Source organism: Jaculus jaculus, chromosome 5 (genome assembly GCF_020740685.1).
Source record: "Jaculus jaculus isolate mJacJac1 chromosome 5, mJacJac1.mat.Y.cur, whole genome shotgun sequence".
Classification (NCBI taxonomy): domain Eukaryota; kingdom Metazoa; phylum Chordata; class Mammalia; order Rodentia; family Dipodidae; genus Jaculus; species Jaculus jaculus.
The window spans coordinates 44,814,373-44,832,808 of NC_059106.1; the positions used below are offsets into that span (position 1 = coordinate 44,814,373).

At 41.7% G+C, this 18,436-nt stretch overlaps 1 protein-coding gene across 11 annotated transcripts in view; it reads left to right on the forward strand.

Annotated features, from left to right (window-relative positions):
- Positions 1 to 18,436, forward strand: part of Kif1b (kinesin family member 1B) — a 191,339-nt gene that overhangs the window by 130,261 nt on the left and 42,642 nt on the right. For all 11 annotated transcript variants that reach the window (XM_045150524.1, XM_045150532.1, XM_045150528.1 and 8 more), the window contains 3 exons: positions 2,536 to 2,621; positions 3,093 to 3,222; positions 3,374 to 3,536. In XM_045150524.1, coding sequence (XP_045006459.1) covers positions 2,536 to 2,621; positions 3,093 to 3,222; positions 3,374 to 3,536 — 379 coding nt within the window. The remainder of the gene's footprint in view (positions 1 to 2,535; positions 2,622 to 3,092; positions 3,223 to 3,373; positions 3,537 to 18,436) is intronic.

Genomic DNA, 18,436 nt, shown 5'->3' on the forward strand with positions numbered 1-18,436 from the left:
GTGGTGGCGCACACCTTTAATCCCAGCACTCAGGAGGCAGAGGTAGAGGCAGAGGATTGCCATGAGTTTGAGGCCACCCTGAGACTACATAGTGTATTCCAGGTCAGCCAGGGCTAGAGGAAAACCCTACCTCAAAAACAAAAAACAAACCAAAACAACAACAACAAAAAAAAAAAAACAGAAGCTGTGGCTTTTGTAATCCTAGCACATTGCACATTGACCTGATGGTTGATGGTCAATAGGAGGCAGAGATAAGAGACTTTCCCAGGAAGCTCTTGGCGTGCACAGTGAAGAACAACAGCACAGAGAGAAACTCTGCCTCAAATGAGTTGGAAAGGCAAGGACCAGCTTGAAGGCTGTGCTCTGGTCTAGGCACACACATTGCAGCATGCTTGCACTCAAACACATGAACACACACACACAAGTGATAGGCCTTTTTCTTATTGTTGTTTCTATTTTAGATAGGTTATCTCTATATAGCCTAAGTTGGCCTCAAACTCATGATCTTCCTTTCCTGCCTCAGCTTCTCAGTGTTGAAGATCATAGTTGTATATCACAGTGTGTGCAGCATCTTACTGGTTTTTTTGTTTGTTTTGAGACAAGCCCAAGAGACTGACCTTTTTTATTTTTTTATTAGAGAGAAAGAGAGAGAATGGGTACACCAGGGCCTCTAGCCACTACAAACAAACCCCAAATGCACACCCCACAATATGCATCTGGCTTATGTGGAACCTGGAGAATTGAACGTGGGTCCTTAGGCTTTGCAGGCAAGCGTCTTAACTGCTAAGCCATCTCTCCAGCCATCCCTTTTTTTGTTACTGCAAGAGGGTGAGAACAAGAAACAAAGAATATTGGTGCACCAGGGCCTCCAACAATTGCAATTGAATTCCAGATGGTTGTTTCCCCTTGTACACATGGGTGACTTTGTGCACTTGGCATCACTTTGTGCATCTGACTTATGTGGAACCTGGAAAGTGGAACATGAGTCCTTAGGCTTCACAGGCAAGTGCTCTAACTGCTAAGCCATCTTTCCAGTCCCATTTTACTTTTTTTTTTCTTGAGGTAGGGTTTTGCTATATAGCCCAGGCTGATCTGGACTTCACTGTGTAGTCTTAGGGTGGCCTCAAACTCAGCGATCCTCCTACCTCTGCCTCTCGAGTGCTGGGATTACAGGTGTGCGCCACCACTCCCCGCTCCATTTTACTTTTTTTGTTTGTTTGTTTCTTTGTTTTGTTTTTGTTTTTTCGTGGTAGGGTCTCACTCTAGCCCAAGCTGACCTGGAATTCACTATGGAGTCTCAGGGTGGCCTCAAACTCACAGCAGTCCTCCTACCTCTGCCTCCCAAGTGCTGGGATTAAAGGCGTGCGCCACCACACCTGGCCCATTTTACTTTTTTTTTTTATTTTTTTTTTTATATATTTGAGAGCGACAGACACAGAGAGAAAGACAGATAGAGGGAGAGAGAGAGAATGGGTGCGCCAGGGCTACCAGCCTCTGAAAACGAACTCCAGACGCGTGCGCCCCCTTGTGCATCTGGCTAACGTGGGACCTGGGGAACCGAGCCTCGAACCGGGGTCCTTAGGCTTCACAGGCAAGTGCTTAACCACTAAGCCATCTCTCCAGCCCCCATTTTACTTTTTATAAATTTTATTTTATTAGTTTTTTGAGATAGGGTCTCACTATGTAATCCATGCTGGCTTTGAATACAGTGTTCCTCCTACCTCAGCCTTCCCAATACAGGCCTCATAAGTGTGAGCCACCACCCCTGGATGATAGGTATTTATTTCATATATTTCAGTATATGTGGATTTTGTAATCCTAGCACTGCTTCAGGAGTCACAAAGGATTTTAGGACTGTCCTTACCTCATTTTCTCTTGGAGTATTTCTAATATTTGAGCCAATTGGAAGGTGAAGGCAGGAGGATTAGGAGTTCAAAGCCACCCTCAGCTACATAGTAAGTTTGAGATTAGCTTGGGCTACATGAGAGCAGATCCCTAAACAAAGAAAAGACATTTCTTTGGCTACTATTTTGTAATACTTGGATGAAAATTCTTATGTTTTCCTTTTTCCCGTGATCCAGCCAACATTCTGAGGAAAGAATGTGGCCATTTTCTGTGTTTTTCTGTCCTATTTCAGAATGCTATGCTGTGTATGGTATATATGGTGCTTTTCCTCCTTAGAAACTTGTCACACAGTTACCTACATTGAGTTTATGGAAGTTTTTTCTTCAAATATAGCATATTATATTCAAATATTTGTTGTCTAAATGTTAGTAAATATAGTCTTGTCAAGATGTTAAGGGATAAAGATTTCTAGATGTGACATTTGGGAAAACTCAAGAATAAAACCAGTTTTTTACTGACTGGTCTCATTTGAGATAAGGAAGATCCACTCAAACAGAGTTGGAAGCAGCCACTATAATCTTACTATAACATTATTCATCCAAATGTAGTTTTCTTTGTTTTTATAATCCAACACAAGTTGTTCCTCATACGAGCACTCTCATTCGATTTTTTTCTTTCTTTCCTACTTAGCTGATGAAGAAGCTCCTGATTATGGCTCTGGAATCCGACAGTCAGGAACTGCTAAAATATCTTTTGATAATGAGTGCTTTAGTCAGGTAAGAAATCTCTGGGCCAGGCATGGTGGCGCACGCCTTTAACCCCAGCACTCAGGAGGCAGAGGTGGGAGGAGCACCGTGAGCTCGAGGCCACCCTGAGACAATACAGTGAATTCCAGGTCAGCCTGGGCTAGAGCAAGACCCTACCTTGGAAAACAAAAACAAAAGAAAAAAGAAATCTCTGGGAATTGAGAACACCTTGAGGAATGAAGAGCAAGTAAATAGGTTTATGAGGAAAATGTCTAGCATCAGCAAGTAATGTCCCTGCCTAGAACCTACAAGTATAGGATGCTGGTGGCTCCATGTTTATTCAGTAAACTGTAGGACAGTCAGAACAGTTTCAACAGTAAAAGTTCCATGTTTATATGTTGTTAGCATATTGCTTTTTTCTCAGCTAGCTCTTAGTTCACATAAGTTAATGAAAAACGTGCTTTCACATTGTCATTTACGTACCCTTTGCCTTATTTTCAGAATGATTTTTCTTCAGTTGCAATGACTCGTTCTGGACTATCCTTGGAAGAGCTGAGGATTGTGGAAGGACAAGGTCAGAGTTCAGAAGTCATCACTCCTCCAGAAGAGATTAATCGGATGAATGACTTGGGTACGTAAAGAGATTACTGTGGCCAGGGACATTCTCAAAGTGGAATATACTGACTACTGTCAAGCAAAATAAGTCGCTTTGGACAACTAGGAATGGAAAAATGCTTAATTCCCTCTTCTTAACATTATGTGAACCATTTGACTCCCTTTAGATTTGAAGTCAAACACTTTGCTAGATGGGAAGATGGTGATGGAAGGGTTTTCTGAAGAGATTGGCAACCACCTGAAACTTGGCAATGCCTTTACTTTTCGAGTCACAGTGTTGCAGGCCAGTGGGATCCTTCCAGAATATGCAGACATCTTTTGTCAGTTCAAGTAAGTAAACCCTTTTGCTATGCCTACCAAGCTAACTGTTAACTGTGAGGCCATCCTTCTTGCTGTAGAGCACTTTTACATGTGAAAGATTAATGCTCTCCAGAAGATCCCTTTCTTCAGTCAAGATGTGAATGAAAACTAGAAACGTGCACTGGAGTGGCAGCATTCTCCATGGTGAGGAGAGTGCCACAAACATACCTGTTACTTATACTTACTCTGTGGACTTGGGAGCACAGTGCCTTATCCAAATAAGCCTATTTATTAGTCTTTAGTGCTTTTCATGCTGAAATTTCTTCTTCTTCTTCTTCTTCTTCTTTTTTTTTTTGGAGAGGGGAGTTGAGGTAGGGTCGCATTCTATCTCAGGCTGACCTAGAATTAATTCACTGTGTAATCTCAGGCTGGCCTCAAACTCACAGCCATCCTCCTATCTAGGCCTCTCAAGTTCTGGAATTAAAGGTGTGTACCGCCACATCCTGCTGAAATGTCTTCTTAGGAAACAAGAGTTTGAGGGCTGGAGAAATGGCTCAGCACTTAAAGGCACTTGCTTGTAAAATTTGCAGGCTCAGATTTGATTACCCAGTACCCATATAGAGCCAGATGCACAAAGTGGTACATGCATCTAGAGCTCATTTGCAGAGGCAGTAGACCCCAGTATGCCTGCTTTCTTGTAATTCTCTCTCCCTCTTAAAATAAATAAGTGTTCTTATTTATTTATTTATTGTTTTACAAGGTAGAGTCTCACTCTAACCCAGGCCAACCTGGAATTCACTATGTAGTCTCAGGATGGCCTCGAACTCATGGCAGTCTTCCTGCCTTTGCCTCCTGAGTGCTGACTTTAAAGGCGTGCACCACCAGGCCTGGCTCCATAAATACGTATTTTAAAATATCAAATAATTTTTAAAAAATTATTTATTTGCAAGCACAAATAAAGAGAGGCAGACAGATAGAATGGGCATGCCAGGGCCTCCAGCCACTGCAAATGAACTCCAGATGCATGTGCCCCTTGTGCATCTGGCTTACATGGGTCCTGAGGAATTGAACCTGGGACCTTTGGCTTTGCAGGCAAACACCTTAACCATTAAGCCATCTCTCCAGCCCTCAAATAATTAAAAAAAAAAAAGCTAGGGAAATGGCTCAGTGGTTAAAGGCACTTGCTTGCAAAGCCTGATAGCCCAGGTTCTATTCCCCAGAACCCACATAAAGCCAGATGCACAGAGTGGTGCATGCATCTGGAGTTTATTTGCAGTAGCAGGAGGCCATGAAGTATCCATTCATTCTCTGTCTTGAAAATAAATAATCAATAAAAATATCTTTAATGGTGGAAGGGGATTATGATCATAGTAATATTTATACTTATGGAAATTGTCAATAAAAAAGCCTTTATAAGGCCAAAGTGATGATTTAACAATTAGGGCTCTTGCCTGGGAAGCCTAAGGACACAAGTTCCATTTCCTAGTATCCATGTAAACCAGATGCACAAGATGGTGCAGGCATCTGGAGTTCATATGCAGTGGCTACAGGCCCTGGCAAGCCCATTCATTTTCACTCTCTCAAATAAATAAATATTTTTAAGGGACTGGAGAGAAGGTTTAGCAGTTAAGCACTTGCCTATGAAGCCTAAAGATCCCAGTTCGAGGCTTGATTCCCCAGGACCCATGTTAGCCAGATGCACAAGGGGGCGCACACGTTTGGAATCTGCAGTGGCTGGAGGCCCTAGCACGCCCATTCTCTCTCTTTATCTACATCTTTCTCTCTGTGTCTGTCGCTCTCAAATAAATAAATAAAATTGAACAAAAAATTTAAAAAAGCATATTTTTAAGGGTTGGAGAGATTGCTCAGTGGTTAGGGCACCTGCCTTCAAAACCTAACAAACTGAGTTTGCTTCCTCAGGACCCATGTAAAGCCAGATGCACAAAAGGGGTGCGTGCATCTGGAGTTCGTTTACAGTGGCTAGAGGCCTTGACATGCCCATTCTCTCCCTGCCACTGTCTTTCTCTGCTTGCAAATAAATATATAAAATATTTTAAAAATATTTTTAAAAGCCCTGGTGCACCCATTCTCTGTCTCTCTGCTGGACATGGTGCTGCACCCCTTTAATCGCAGCACTTGGGAGGCTGAGGTAGGAGGATCACTGTGAGTTTGAGGTCAGCCTGAGGCTACATAATGAATTCCAGGCTAGCCTGGACTACAGCAAGACCCTTGTCGCGAGCACTCTCAAAGGTGATTGGTTGAGAGGATTCCGCCCATGAAGGTCAATGATACGGAGACACTGGTATACTTGCAAAGGAGTTTACTGGGATGAAAGTCACACACAAGCAAGTCCAAACTATCACAACTAATATTATAGCTAATATAATATATAACCAAATTATATTCATCACTACTAACACAAGAATATTTCTAACGAGTCTAACATGTATACAACCTGATATCGCGAGACTTGGGCTGCAGTAACGTGAGACTTGGGCTGTGACGTCTCGGACGCTTTACGACCTGGCAACGCGGAGTCCGGCTGCGACTTTTCTCTCGGTTCGCGGTGTTTCAAGCCGAGTCTTGATCGTTCGGACAGCGTGTTGGACAGATGAATTCGGATCGGTGATGCGTCTCGCGGAGGTCTCGGTCCGGACTGCTGAGCAACCTTTCAGTCAGTCATAGTGTCGGGAAGACTGAGACAACGGTTGCTGAGCAGCTGGGGTTTTTATATTTTCCACTACTTATCTAGAGTTCCACACACACACCTGCTAATCTCCACTATGTCACCACACACAGCTTAGTCTTAATTTTTGCTTACAAGGTTTGACTTTGCATTTTTACTCTCACAAAAAAAAACTTATTTATCTAAACTGGCCCTGGACCATATGCTGGTCCTTACATGCTCATAACAACCCTACCTCAAAAAAACAAAAGGGAACTCAAGAAATGGCTCAGTGGTTAAGATACTTGCTTGCAAAGACTTAACAGCCTGGATTCAATCCCCCAGTACCCACATAAAGCCAGATGTACAAAGTGGCACATGCATCTGGTGTTTGTTTGCAGTGGCTAAAAACCTTGGTATGCCTCTTCTCTCTGTGTCTCTCTCTGAGCCTCTCTGTCTTTCTCTGCTTGCAAATAATACTTTTTAAAGGGCTAGAGAGGTGGCTTAGTGGTTAAGGTGCTTGCCTGCAAAGCCAAAGGACCCAGTTCAGTTCCCTAAGACCTGTGAAGCCAGAAGGTGGTACATGTGTCTGGAGTTTGTTTGCAGTGGCTAGAGGCCTTGGAATGCCCATTGTCGCTCTCTCCCTCCCTCTCTCTCCCTCTCTCTCTCTCTCTCTGTCTCTTTCTCTCTCTGTCTACCTTTCTGTCTCTCAAATAAATAAATAAAATATTAAAAAAAAATTTTAAGCCAGGCATGATGGCACACGCCTTTAATCCCAGCACTTGGGAGGCAGAGGTAGGAGGTTCACTGGGAGTTCAGGGCCACCCTGAGGCTATATAGTAAATTCCAGGTCAGCTCTGAGCTACAGCAAGACCCTACCTTGGGGGGAGAAAAAAAATTAAGCAGTTCCTTAAAAAAGAGAAATGGAGTTGAAACAACAGATTACCTAGTCAACAGTTTTACCATTTAATAATTGAGAAAAGGAATTTTTGTTTTTTTGATTTTTAGAGGTAGGATCTTACTCTGGCTCAGCTGACGTGGAATTCACTCCGTAATCTCAGGGTGGCCTCGAATTCTCTCACAGCAATCCTCCTACCTCTGCCTCCCAAGTGCTGGGATTTAAGGCATGCACCACTATGCCTGGCTTCTGGGAAAAGGAAATTTTAAGAATAACTTATACATCACCTGGGAAAAGGTGTCATGTAGAAAAGGTGTGGTGGTTTCCTTTCTCATTTACTAGAAGCTTTGTCTCTGGAACACCCCTGTTTTTTATGGTTTTTTCTTTTTTCTCTTAAGTTTTCATTACTCCAAACACCAATAGTATCTTTAAATATAAGTGGCAGTACAAGAGAATAAAGTCTGGCCCTCTCCATTCCTGAAACCCACAGTGCTGGCTACTAGTCTGTCATCCCCTGTTGCTTGACCTGTGTCCTGGCCTTCCTGTGAGTCCTTATGAAACATTGTTTGTTTGTTTGTTTTTTTCTTATGAGAGAGATAGTGAGAGTGAGTGAGAGAGAGAGAGAGAGAGAATCAGCATGCCAGGGCCTCCAGCCACTTAAATTGAACTCCAGATGTGTGTGCTACCTGTGTGCATGTGCAGGCTTGCACATGTGTCACCTTGTGTGTCTGGCTTATGTGGGACCTGGAGAGTCAAACATGGGTCTATAGGCTTTGCAGGCAAGCATCTTAACCACTAAGCCATCTCTCCAGCCCTGTTTCCCCACTCCCAACCCCCAGGTAGGGTCTTACTGTAGCCCAGGCTGACAGGAAATTCACTATGTCGTCTCAGGCTGGCTTCAACACACAGCAGTCCTCCTACTTCAGCCTCCCATGTGCTGGGATTAAAGGCATGTGCCACCACACTTAGCAGCATTGCTTTTATTTAGATTTTAACTAAGTCCTGAATTAATATGTGATCACTATATATAGTAAGCCACCAATGACATTTGCTGCAATTCACAGTTGTCATTGAAATATTAATTGGCTGGTACATAGTTCAGCTATTTAGTGTGCTTTTTCTAACGTCTTCAAACGTAGGATAGGATACAGATGGTTCAGGGGGAGGAGAACGTGAACTATTTTAATGAGGCAAATTACATACTTTATGAAAAAGATTTCTTTGAGCCAGGCGTGGTGGTGCACGCCTTTAATCCCAGCACTTGGGAGGCAGGGGTAGGAGGATCGCCCTGAGTTCGAGGCCACCCTGAGACTACAAAGTGAATTCCAGGTCAGCCTGAACTGAGAGACCCTACCTCGAAAAACAAAAAAAAAAAGACTTGTTTGATTAACTGATGTTAGAAATGGCAGTAATAGCCAGGCGTGGTGATGCACACCTTTAATCCCAGCACTATGGAGGCTGGGGTAAGAAAGTTGTTGTGAGTTCAAGGCCACCCTGAAACTACTTAGTGAATTTGGGTCAGCCTGGATCAGAGTGAGACCCTACCTCGAAAAACCAAAAAAAGAAAAAAGAAGAAGAAAAAGAAAGAAAGAAAAGAAAAGCCATGGCAGTGATAGCCAGACACTGTGATGCACATTTATAATCCCAGCACTTGGGAAGAAGAGGAGATAGGAGGATCATTGTAAATTTGAGACGAGCCAGGTATTTGGTTTTCTAAAGAAAAAAGAAAAGAAAGAGAAGAGAGAAAGGGGAGGGGAGGGAAAGGAAAGGAAGTGTGTGTCACCCTTTGTTCCGAAACCCTGACCACCTGACCTTTGTTCTGGAGGTGAAGGTATGTAAATGGTGAGGGAATACTTGGTCCTCCTAGGCTTCTGCCGCTCTCAGCTAGTCTGGTAGGGGAGATGCAGTTCTGCTTCTCTGTGTGGATCCCTGACCCTGTGGTGGACATCAGGGTATATGTGCCATTGAGATGGCTGTTCAGACCCACTAGTGCCTATAGGGGGCCTCTGGCAGATAACAACAGTGTATGATCAGTGGAAGAAAAAGGTGGGAATGGGAAGCAAGGAATTAGAGAAAGTGAGAGACAGGTGTAGTGAGAAACAAGAAAGAAAATGGGCAAAGATATTTAACAACATGGAACTCTGCAGTCCCAGAAATGCAGTGTGTAATGATCTGGAGCTCTTGGCAAAAGTACACTGCTGTGGGCTGGAGAGATGGCTTAGGGGTTAAGGCACTTGCCTGTAAAGCCAAAGGACCCAGGTTTGACTCCCCATATGCACATAAGCCAAATACACAAGGTGGCATATGCGTCTGGAGTCCATTTGCAGTGGCTGAAGAACCTAGCATGCCCATTCTCTCTTTCCTCCCTTCCTTCCTCCCTCTCAAATAAAGAAAGTAAATAAATTTAAAAAAAAATTTTTGGTGGAGACTTCCGGTTAAGATGGCGGCGTAGGTACCACGCAAAACAGCCTGGGGGGGGAAGACCAAAAAAACTCAGCAAAATACACACTTTTACTAAAAAGTGAGGTGTATAGGAAGTTGAGGCGGCAGCGGAGAAGTAGAAGAGTTCCAGAGCATCCAGAGCCTGCACAGGCGGGAACAGCGGCTCCGGGCCGCTCGACTACCCGCCGCAACCGCGGAGCGGCAGAAAACCGCCGGACTCTTGGCTCGAGCCGCAGGACAAGCCAGGTGCGGGATTTTCCCCTCACACCGCGCTCTCCGCAACTCGGGAAACGTGAGGGGAGAGCGGCAGCGAGCAACGGAGGGAGGAGCAGACCGCGAAGTAAAAGCACACGTGGAGAAACGATACAACCAGAACAGCGCGGCTCCCTCCCCTCCCCTGCCGCCTGAACCCAGCTCCAGCGAACACAGCAGCGGCCCGGGACCCGGCCACGCCAACTTGGGCTGACGGCGGGACCCAAGCAGGAGCAGAATTCGGCAGCAACTTCAGCGGCTCCAGCACCGGTACCAGTGGCCCCAGCAGCAGCGGACCCAGGAGCGGCAGCGGTGACAGATCCCGCAGCAGCGACTTCGGGGGAGCAGCACCGGTGGACACGGCAACGGCAGCTTCAGCAGCGGTGGGGGCTCCGGGGGTGGCGCCTACAACAGCTGCAGAGACGGCGGCAGCGGCTCGGTTTGCCCCGTAGGAAAAGCAAGTGCCCAGCTCCAGAAATCAGAACAGCAGCCCGACGACCCAGGCAGCAACTTGACTGAGACCACAATCACCCAAGGTAACTGGGATTGCACCAGGGAAGGGTCTCACTTGGTCACAAGCTGACTTGGATACCTCAACAGACCAGAAATCTAAACCTCTTTGTTGATAGAGGATCTGGTCATTATAATAACTACTCTTGCATACATACTCGGGGCTGTTTTTGATGGAATGGGTACAGTGTTTAGCTAAATTTTAGAATCTACCAGTATATTATCCCACTACCTTAAGGTCCTACCCTGAAAATATATTACACCAAATCAATTGATACAGCTAAGAATACACAGCTAGCTAGAAAATCCAAGCATTCACTTAATCCAAGATGCAAAAATATATACATTATAACACAAGAAACACTAAAAAGCAAGACGATATAAATCCACCTAAAAGTATTAATGCATCAGAAATGTCCTCCAGTGAGAAAGAGTTAGAGGAAATGCCTGAGAAAGAGTTCAAAAGAATAATTATAAATATGTTCAAAGAGGTCAAAGAACACATGAAAACAATCAAAGAAGAAATCAAAGAGGAAATCAAAGAGGAAATCAAAGGAATCAAAGAAGAGGCAGGACACCAATTTAATGAAATAAAGAAGGCAATACAAGACATAAATAGAGAAATAGAAATAATAAAGAAAAACCAGTCAGAATTACTAGCAATGAAGAACACAGTTAATGAAATAAAAAACTCTGTAGAAAATCTCACCAGTAGGATGGATGAGGGAGAAGACAGAATATCTAAGCTAGAAGATCAGGTAGCAGACCTAATGCAGTCCAACAAAGAGAAAGACAAACTTATAGAAAAGTATGAGTGGGAATTTCAAGATATTCGGGACACTATGAAAAGATCCAATATAAGAATTCAGGGCATAGTAGAAGGAGAAGAATTCCACTCCAGAGGCATAGTAGGCATCTTCAACAAAATCATAGAGGAAAATTTTCCCCAAATTGGGAAAGAGGTGCCAATACAGATACAGGAAGCCTTTAGAACCCCAGCCAGACAAAACCCAGAAAGAAACTCTCCTCGCCACATTATACTCAAACTTCCAAACACACAAACCAAAGACAAAATATTGAAAGCAGTTAGAGAGAAAAATCAAGTTACCTACAAAAGCAAGCCCATCAGGATTACAGCAGATTATTCAACACAAACTTTTAAAGCCAGAAGGGCCTGGAGTGATATATTCCAAGTTCTGAAAGATAACAACTGTCAACCAAGGTTACTTTATCCTGCAAAGTTATCCATCCAAATAGATGGAGAAATAAAGACATTCCATGACAAAAGCAGGTTAAAGGAATATCTGAAGACAAAACCAGCTCTACAGAAAATACTTGATAGAATCCTCCATGCTGAACAAAAGGAAAAGCACACATATAAGGAACCTAGAAAAAACCAGCCATACTCAAATACCAGTTAACAGAAGAGAGCACAGGTAGAACAAGTAACACACACACACACACACAAATGGCAAACATAAATACACACCTTTCAATAATATCTCTTAATATCAACGGTCTCAATGCCCCAACGAAAAGACATAGATTTGCAGACTGGGTTAAAAAGCAGGATCCTACAATTTGTTGTCTTCAAGAAACTCACCTTTCTACAAAGGATAGACATTATCTTAGGGTGAAAGGTTGGAAGACGGTGTTTCAAGCAAATGGGCCTAGAAAACAAGCAGGGGTTGCTATCCTAATATCAGACAGGGTGGACTTTAGCCCGAAGTTAGTCAAAAAAGATAAGGAAGGTCACTTTATATTGATTAAGGGCACACTCCAACAGGAGGACATTACAATCCTAAACATATATGCACCTAACATGGGGGCTCCCAAATTCGTCAAACAAACACTATTAGAACTAAGGTCACAGATAACACCAAACACGGTGGTGGTGGGTGACTTTAACACCCCACTCTCATCAATTGACAGGTCATCCAGGGAAAGAATAAACAGAGGGGCATCTGGACTAAATGAGGTCATAGAAGATATGGACCTAACAGATATATACAGGACATTTCATCCAAAGGCTGCAGAATATACATTCTTTTCAGCAGCACATGGAACATTCTCTAAAATAGACCATATATTAGGACACAAAGCAAATCTTAACAAATTCAGGAAAATTGAAATAATTCCTTGCATTCTATCTGACCACAATGGAATTAAACTACAAATCAGTAGCAAGAAAGGCTACAGAGCATACACAAAATCATGGAAGCTAAACAATACACTACTAAATGATGAGTGGGTCAATGAAGAAATCAAAAAGGAAATCAAAAAATTTATAGAGTCAAATGATAATGAGAACACAACATACCAAAATCTCTGGGACACAATGAAGGCAGTTCTAAGAGGTAAATTTATAGCCTTAAGTGCCTACATTAAGAAATTAGAAAGGTCGCAAGTAAACGACCTAATGCTTCGCCTTAAAGCCTTGGAAAAAGAAGAACAAGGCAAACCAAAAAGTAGTAGACGGGAAGAAATAATAAAGATTAGGGCAGAAATTAATGAAATAGAAACAAAAAGAACAATCCAAAGAATTAATGAAACAAAGAGTTGGTTCTTTGAAAGGATAAACAAGATTGATAAACCCTTAGCAAATCTGACCAAAAGAAAGAGAGAAGAGACACAAATTAATAAAATCAGAGATGAACAAGGTAACATCACAACAGATTCCAGAGAAATTCAAAAAATTATAGGGACATACTATAAAAGCATGTACTCCACAAAGTATGAAAATCTGAAAGAAATGGATGATTTCCTTGATCTATATGACCTACCTAAATTAAATCAAAATGAGATTAATCACTTAAATAGACCTATAACAAACATGGAGATCCGAGCAGTTATCAATAATCTCCCAACTAAAAAAAGCCCAGGCCCGGATGGATTCACTGCTGAATTTTACCAGACTTTTAAGGAAGAGCTAACACCATTGCTTCTTAAGCTTTTCCAGGAAATAGAAAAAGAAGGAATCCTACCAAACTCCTTCTATGAGGCCAGCATCACCCTGATACCAAAACCAGGCAAAGATAGAACAAAAAAAGAAAATTACAGACCAATCTCCCTCATGAACATAGATGCAAAAATTCTCAACAAAATATTGGCAAACAGAATACAAGAGTATATCAAAAAGATCATTCACCCTGACCAAGTAGGCTTTATCCCAGAGATGCAGGGATGGTTCAACATACGCAAATCTATAAATGTAATACATCACATAAATGGGTTGAAGGACAAAAACCACATGATCATCTCATTAGATGCAGAGAAAGCATTTGACAAAATCCAACATCCCTTCATGATAAAAGTCCTACAGAGACTGGGCATAGAAGGAACATATCTCAATATAATAAAGGCTATTTATGACAAGCCTACAGCCAACATATTACTAAATGGGGAAAAACTGGAAGCTTTTCCACTAAAATCAGGAACAAGACAAGGGTGTCCACTGTCTCCACTTCTATTTAATATAGTTTTGGAAGTCTTAGCCATAGCAATAAGGCAAGAGACACACATAAAAGGGATACAAATTGGAAAGGAAGAAATCAAGTTATCACTATTTGCAGATGACATGATTCTATACATAAAGGACCCTAAAGACTCTACTAGCAAGCTGTTAGAGCTAATCAAAACCTACAGCAATGTAGCAGGATACAAAATAAATACACAGAAATCAGTAGCCTTCATATATGCTAACAACAAACACACAGAGGATGAAATCAGAGAATCACTCCCATTCACAATTGCATCAAAAAAAATAAAATACCTTGGAATAAACCTAACTAAGGAAGTAAAGAATCTATACAATGAGAACTTTAAGACACTCAAGCGAGAAATTGCAGAAGACACTAGAAAGTGGAGAAACATCCCTTGTTCCTGGCTTGGAAGAATCAATATCGTGAAAATGGCAATCTTACCTAAAGCAATCTACACATTTAATGCAATCCCTATCAAAATTCCAAAGGCTTTCTTCATGGAAATAGAAAAAACAATCCAAAAATTCATTTGGAATCATAAAAAACCTCGAATATCTAAAATAATACTGAGCAACAAAAAAGAGGCTGGTGGTATCACCATACCTGATTTTAACCTATACTACAGAGCCATAGTAACAAAAACAGCATGGTACTGGCACAAAAACAGACATGTAGATCAGTGGAACAGAATAGAGGACCCAGATGTAAGCCCAAGTAGCTATAGCCACCTGATATTCGATAAAAATGCCAAAAATACTCATTGGAGAAGAGACAGCCTCTTCAGCAAATGGTGTTTTGAAAACTGGATAAATATCTGCAGAAGGATGAAAATAGATTCTTCTATCTCGCCATGCACAAGAATTAAGTCCAAATGGATTAAAGACCTTAATATCAGACCGGAAACTTTGAAACTGCTAGAGGAAAAAGTAGGGGAAACCCTCCAACATATTGGTCTTGGCAAAGACTTTCTAAATACAACCCCAATTGCTCAGGCAATAAAACCACAGATTAACCACTGGGACCTAATGAAATTACAAAGATTTTGCACCGCAAAGGACACAGTGAAAAAAGCAAAGAGGCAACCTACAGAATGGGAAAAAATCTTCGCCAGCTATATATCTGATAAAGGATTAATATCTAGGATATACAAAGAACTCAAAAAGTTAACTAATAAGGAATCAAACAGGCCAATCAAAAAATGGGCTAAGGAGCTAAATAGAGAGTTCTCAAAGGAAGAAATACGAATGGCATATAAGCACCTAAAAAAATGTTCTACGTCACTAGTCATCAGGGAAATGCAGATTAAAACTACATTGAGATTCCATCTCACTCCTGTCAGATTGGCCACCATCATGAAAACAAATGATCATAAATGTTGGCGGGGATGTGGAAAAAAAGGAACCCTTCTGCACTGCTGGTGGGAATGCAATCTGGTCCAGCCATTGTGGAAAACAGTGTGGAGGTTCCTAAATCAGCTAGAGATTGATCTACCATATGACCCAGCTATAGCACTCCTAGGCATATATCCAAAGGACTCATCACATTTCCTTAGAAGTACATGCTCAACCATGTTTATTGCTGCTCAATTTATAATAGCTGGGAAATGGAACCAGCCTAGATGTCCCTCAACAGATGAGTGGATAATGAAGATGTGGTACATTTATACAATGGAGTTCTACTCAGCGGTAAAGAAAAATGAAGTTATGAAATTTGCAGAAAAATGGATGGACCTGGAAAGTATTATACTAAGTCAGGTAACCCAGGCCCAGAAAGCCAAGCGCCACATGTTCTCCCTCATATGGGGATCCTAGCTACAGATGACTGGGCTTCTGTGTGAGAATGAAAATACTTAGTAGCAGAGGCCAGTAAGTTGAAAAGGAGACATAAAGGGTGGAGAAAGGAAGGGAAGAGGATACTTAATAGGTTGATATTGTATATATGTAATTACAATGATTGTAATGGGGAGGTAATATGATTGAGAATGGAATTTCAAACGGGAAAGTGTGGGGGTGGGGAGGGAGGGAATTACCATGGGATATATTTTATAATCATGGAAAATGTTAATAAAAATTTAAAAAAAAAAAAAAAAAAAATTTTTAAGTTAACTGCTGTCCTTGGACCTGGAAAGCAAGGAGTACATATTGCTGGTCTCTCCCCCCTATTCAAACTATTTTCTTCTTTCCCCCATTTGGCCTGTCTGGATGGGATTGGGAATCCTGTGTTCTGGCTTGTTTATTTGGTGCCAGGGATTTAACCCAAGCATGTTAGACAAGCACTGCCACAGGGTGGTCCTTTTAGTGGATATTTCTACCTGGCTATAAATCTGTGTATTAGGTATTCTTTAAATCTCCACTTTTGCTGGGCGTGGTGGCTCACACCTTCAATCCCAGCACTTGGGAGGTAGAAATAGGATTGCTGTGAGTTCAAGACCACTCTGAGACTACAGAGTGAATTCCAGGTCAGCCAAGGCTAGAGAAAGACCCCACCTCAAAAAAAATTGCTGGGAGTGATAGTACTTGTCTTTAATCCCAGTGCTTGGGAAGCAGAGGTAGGAGGATCACTATGAGTCCAAGGCCACCCTAAGACTACATAGTGAATTCCAGGTCAGCCTGAGCTAGTGTGAGACCCTAACTCAGAAAACCAAAATAAATAAATAAATAAATAACCTCCACATTTAAAATTTTTCATATAATAATAGTTGGGAGAGAGAGCCATAAAATTTCACTATTTATAAAAATAAGCAAGGCCTATTGATTCTACTAACATTTTTGGAATATCTTTCAAGCCTGTGGATAAACACTTGCTATCTGTTGGGCAGAAAGGCATATAAGTGCATTATTATAAACAGTGAAGTCATGGCTGTTGAGGAAATAAAGGTTCTCTGCTGCATGGGAACACAAAGTCAGATTAAATCAGAGAGGACTTACTAGAAGATAGCAGCATTTGCACCTATCTTGCCTAGAGAGACTCCTGGGCAAATGTGTCATGCACAGACTTTAGAATTCCTGTAGAAGCTCAAGTTTGCCAAAGCTTTCCTAGATAAAATGATTTTTATTATTTCTGTTTTCAGTAAGAAACTTCTACAAAGGAATAAGACTTTGGTTTTTTTTAATATTTTATTTTTATTTATATTTGAAAGAGAAAGAAAAAGGTAGACAGAGAGAGAATGGGCACACCAGGACCTTCAGCCACTGCAAACAAACTCCAGAAGTATGCACAACCTTGTGCATTTGGCTTACGTGGGTCCTAGGGAATCAAACCTAGGTCCTTTAGCTGTGCAGGCTAGCACCTTACCACTAAGCCATCCTTCCAGAACCAAAACTTTGGGTTTTTTTTTTTTGTTTGTTTGTTTGTTTGTTTTTCGTTTGTCCTGATTTAACTTCTTATACAGGGATTTGCTATGTAACCCCAGCTGGCCTGGAACTCACCATATACACCAGGCAGGCCTTGAATTCTTAGCAGTCCTCCTACTTCTGCCTCTCAAGTGATGGGATTACAGATGTACACTCCATATCCTGCTAAGAGTTATAAATTAACTTCTTTACTCTCTCTAAGCCATTCTTGTATATACATTCACATAGCTAAATGATCAAGATCAATTAATTCTTCAATCATGTTTTAATTAAAATCTAAAGTGTTACCTGTGTGATATGAGAAATGTTGACAAGGAAATAAATATACATAATTTGACTCAGTAAGAGAATCCTCTTCACCGGGCGTGGTGGCACACACCTTTAATTTTAGCATTTGGGAGGCAGAGGTAAGAGGATCACTGTGAGTTCGAGTCCACCCTGAGACTATATAGTGAATTCCTGGTCAGCCTGTGCTAGAGCAAGACCCTACCTGGAAAAACCAAAATAAATAAATAATATGTGCCCCATCATTGTTGTTGTGCAATTGGGTTATTATAAAGTTCTGGGGAAAGGAAAGCTCCCTAAGCAACTTGTCATTGTGAAGGCCAAAGTTTTTTTGTGTGTGTGTGAGAAAAAAAGGTTTATTTTGGCTTATAGACTTGAGGAGAAGCTCCATGATGATAGGAGAAAACAATGGCATGAGCAGGTAGACATCACCTCCTTGCCAACATCAGGTAGACAACAGCAACAGGAGAATGTGGCAAACACTGACAAGGGAAAGCTGGCTATGATACCCATAAGCCCACCCCCCCCCAATAATATACTCCCTCCAGGAGGTGTTTTGAGGTGTTAATTCCCAAATCTCCATCAGCTGGGAACCTAGCATTCATAACACCTAAGTTTATGAGGGACACCTAAATCAAACGACCACATTCTTCCCCTAACCCCCATAAACTGATAAGCATACATGTTATTTAAAAAATGCATTCATCCAACTTTAAAAGTCCCCATAATTTTATCAATCCAAATGAAAACATCCCGTAGTCCAAAGTCCTTTAACCGAGCCATAATACCAAAAATAAACCAAAAAAAACCATAGTGGCACAGAATAAACATTCACAATGCAAAAGATGGCATTGGGTGAAGGCCAAATTTTTTCAGCAAAAGAGCTGAGGACAAGATAAAGGATATTGAGGTCACCTGTGTCCTGGTGGCTTAAAGCTAAATGCTAGCAAAAACAGAAAGGGGGTGGGGGGGCTGAAGAGATTGCTTAGTGGTTAAGGTGTTTGCCTGTAAAGTCAAAGGATCCTGGTTCATGTAAATGTAAA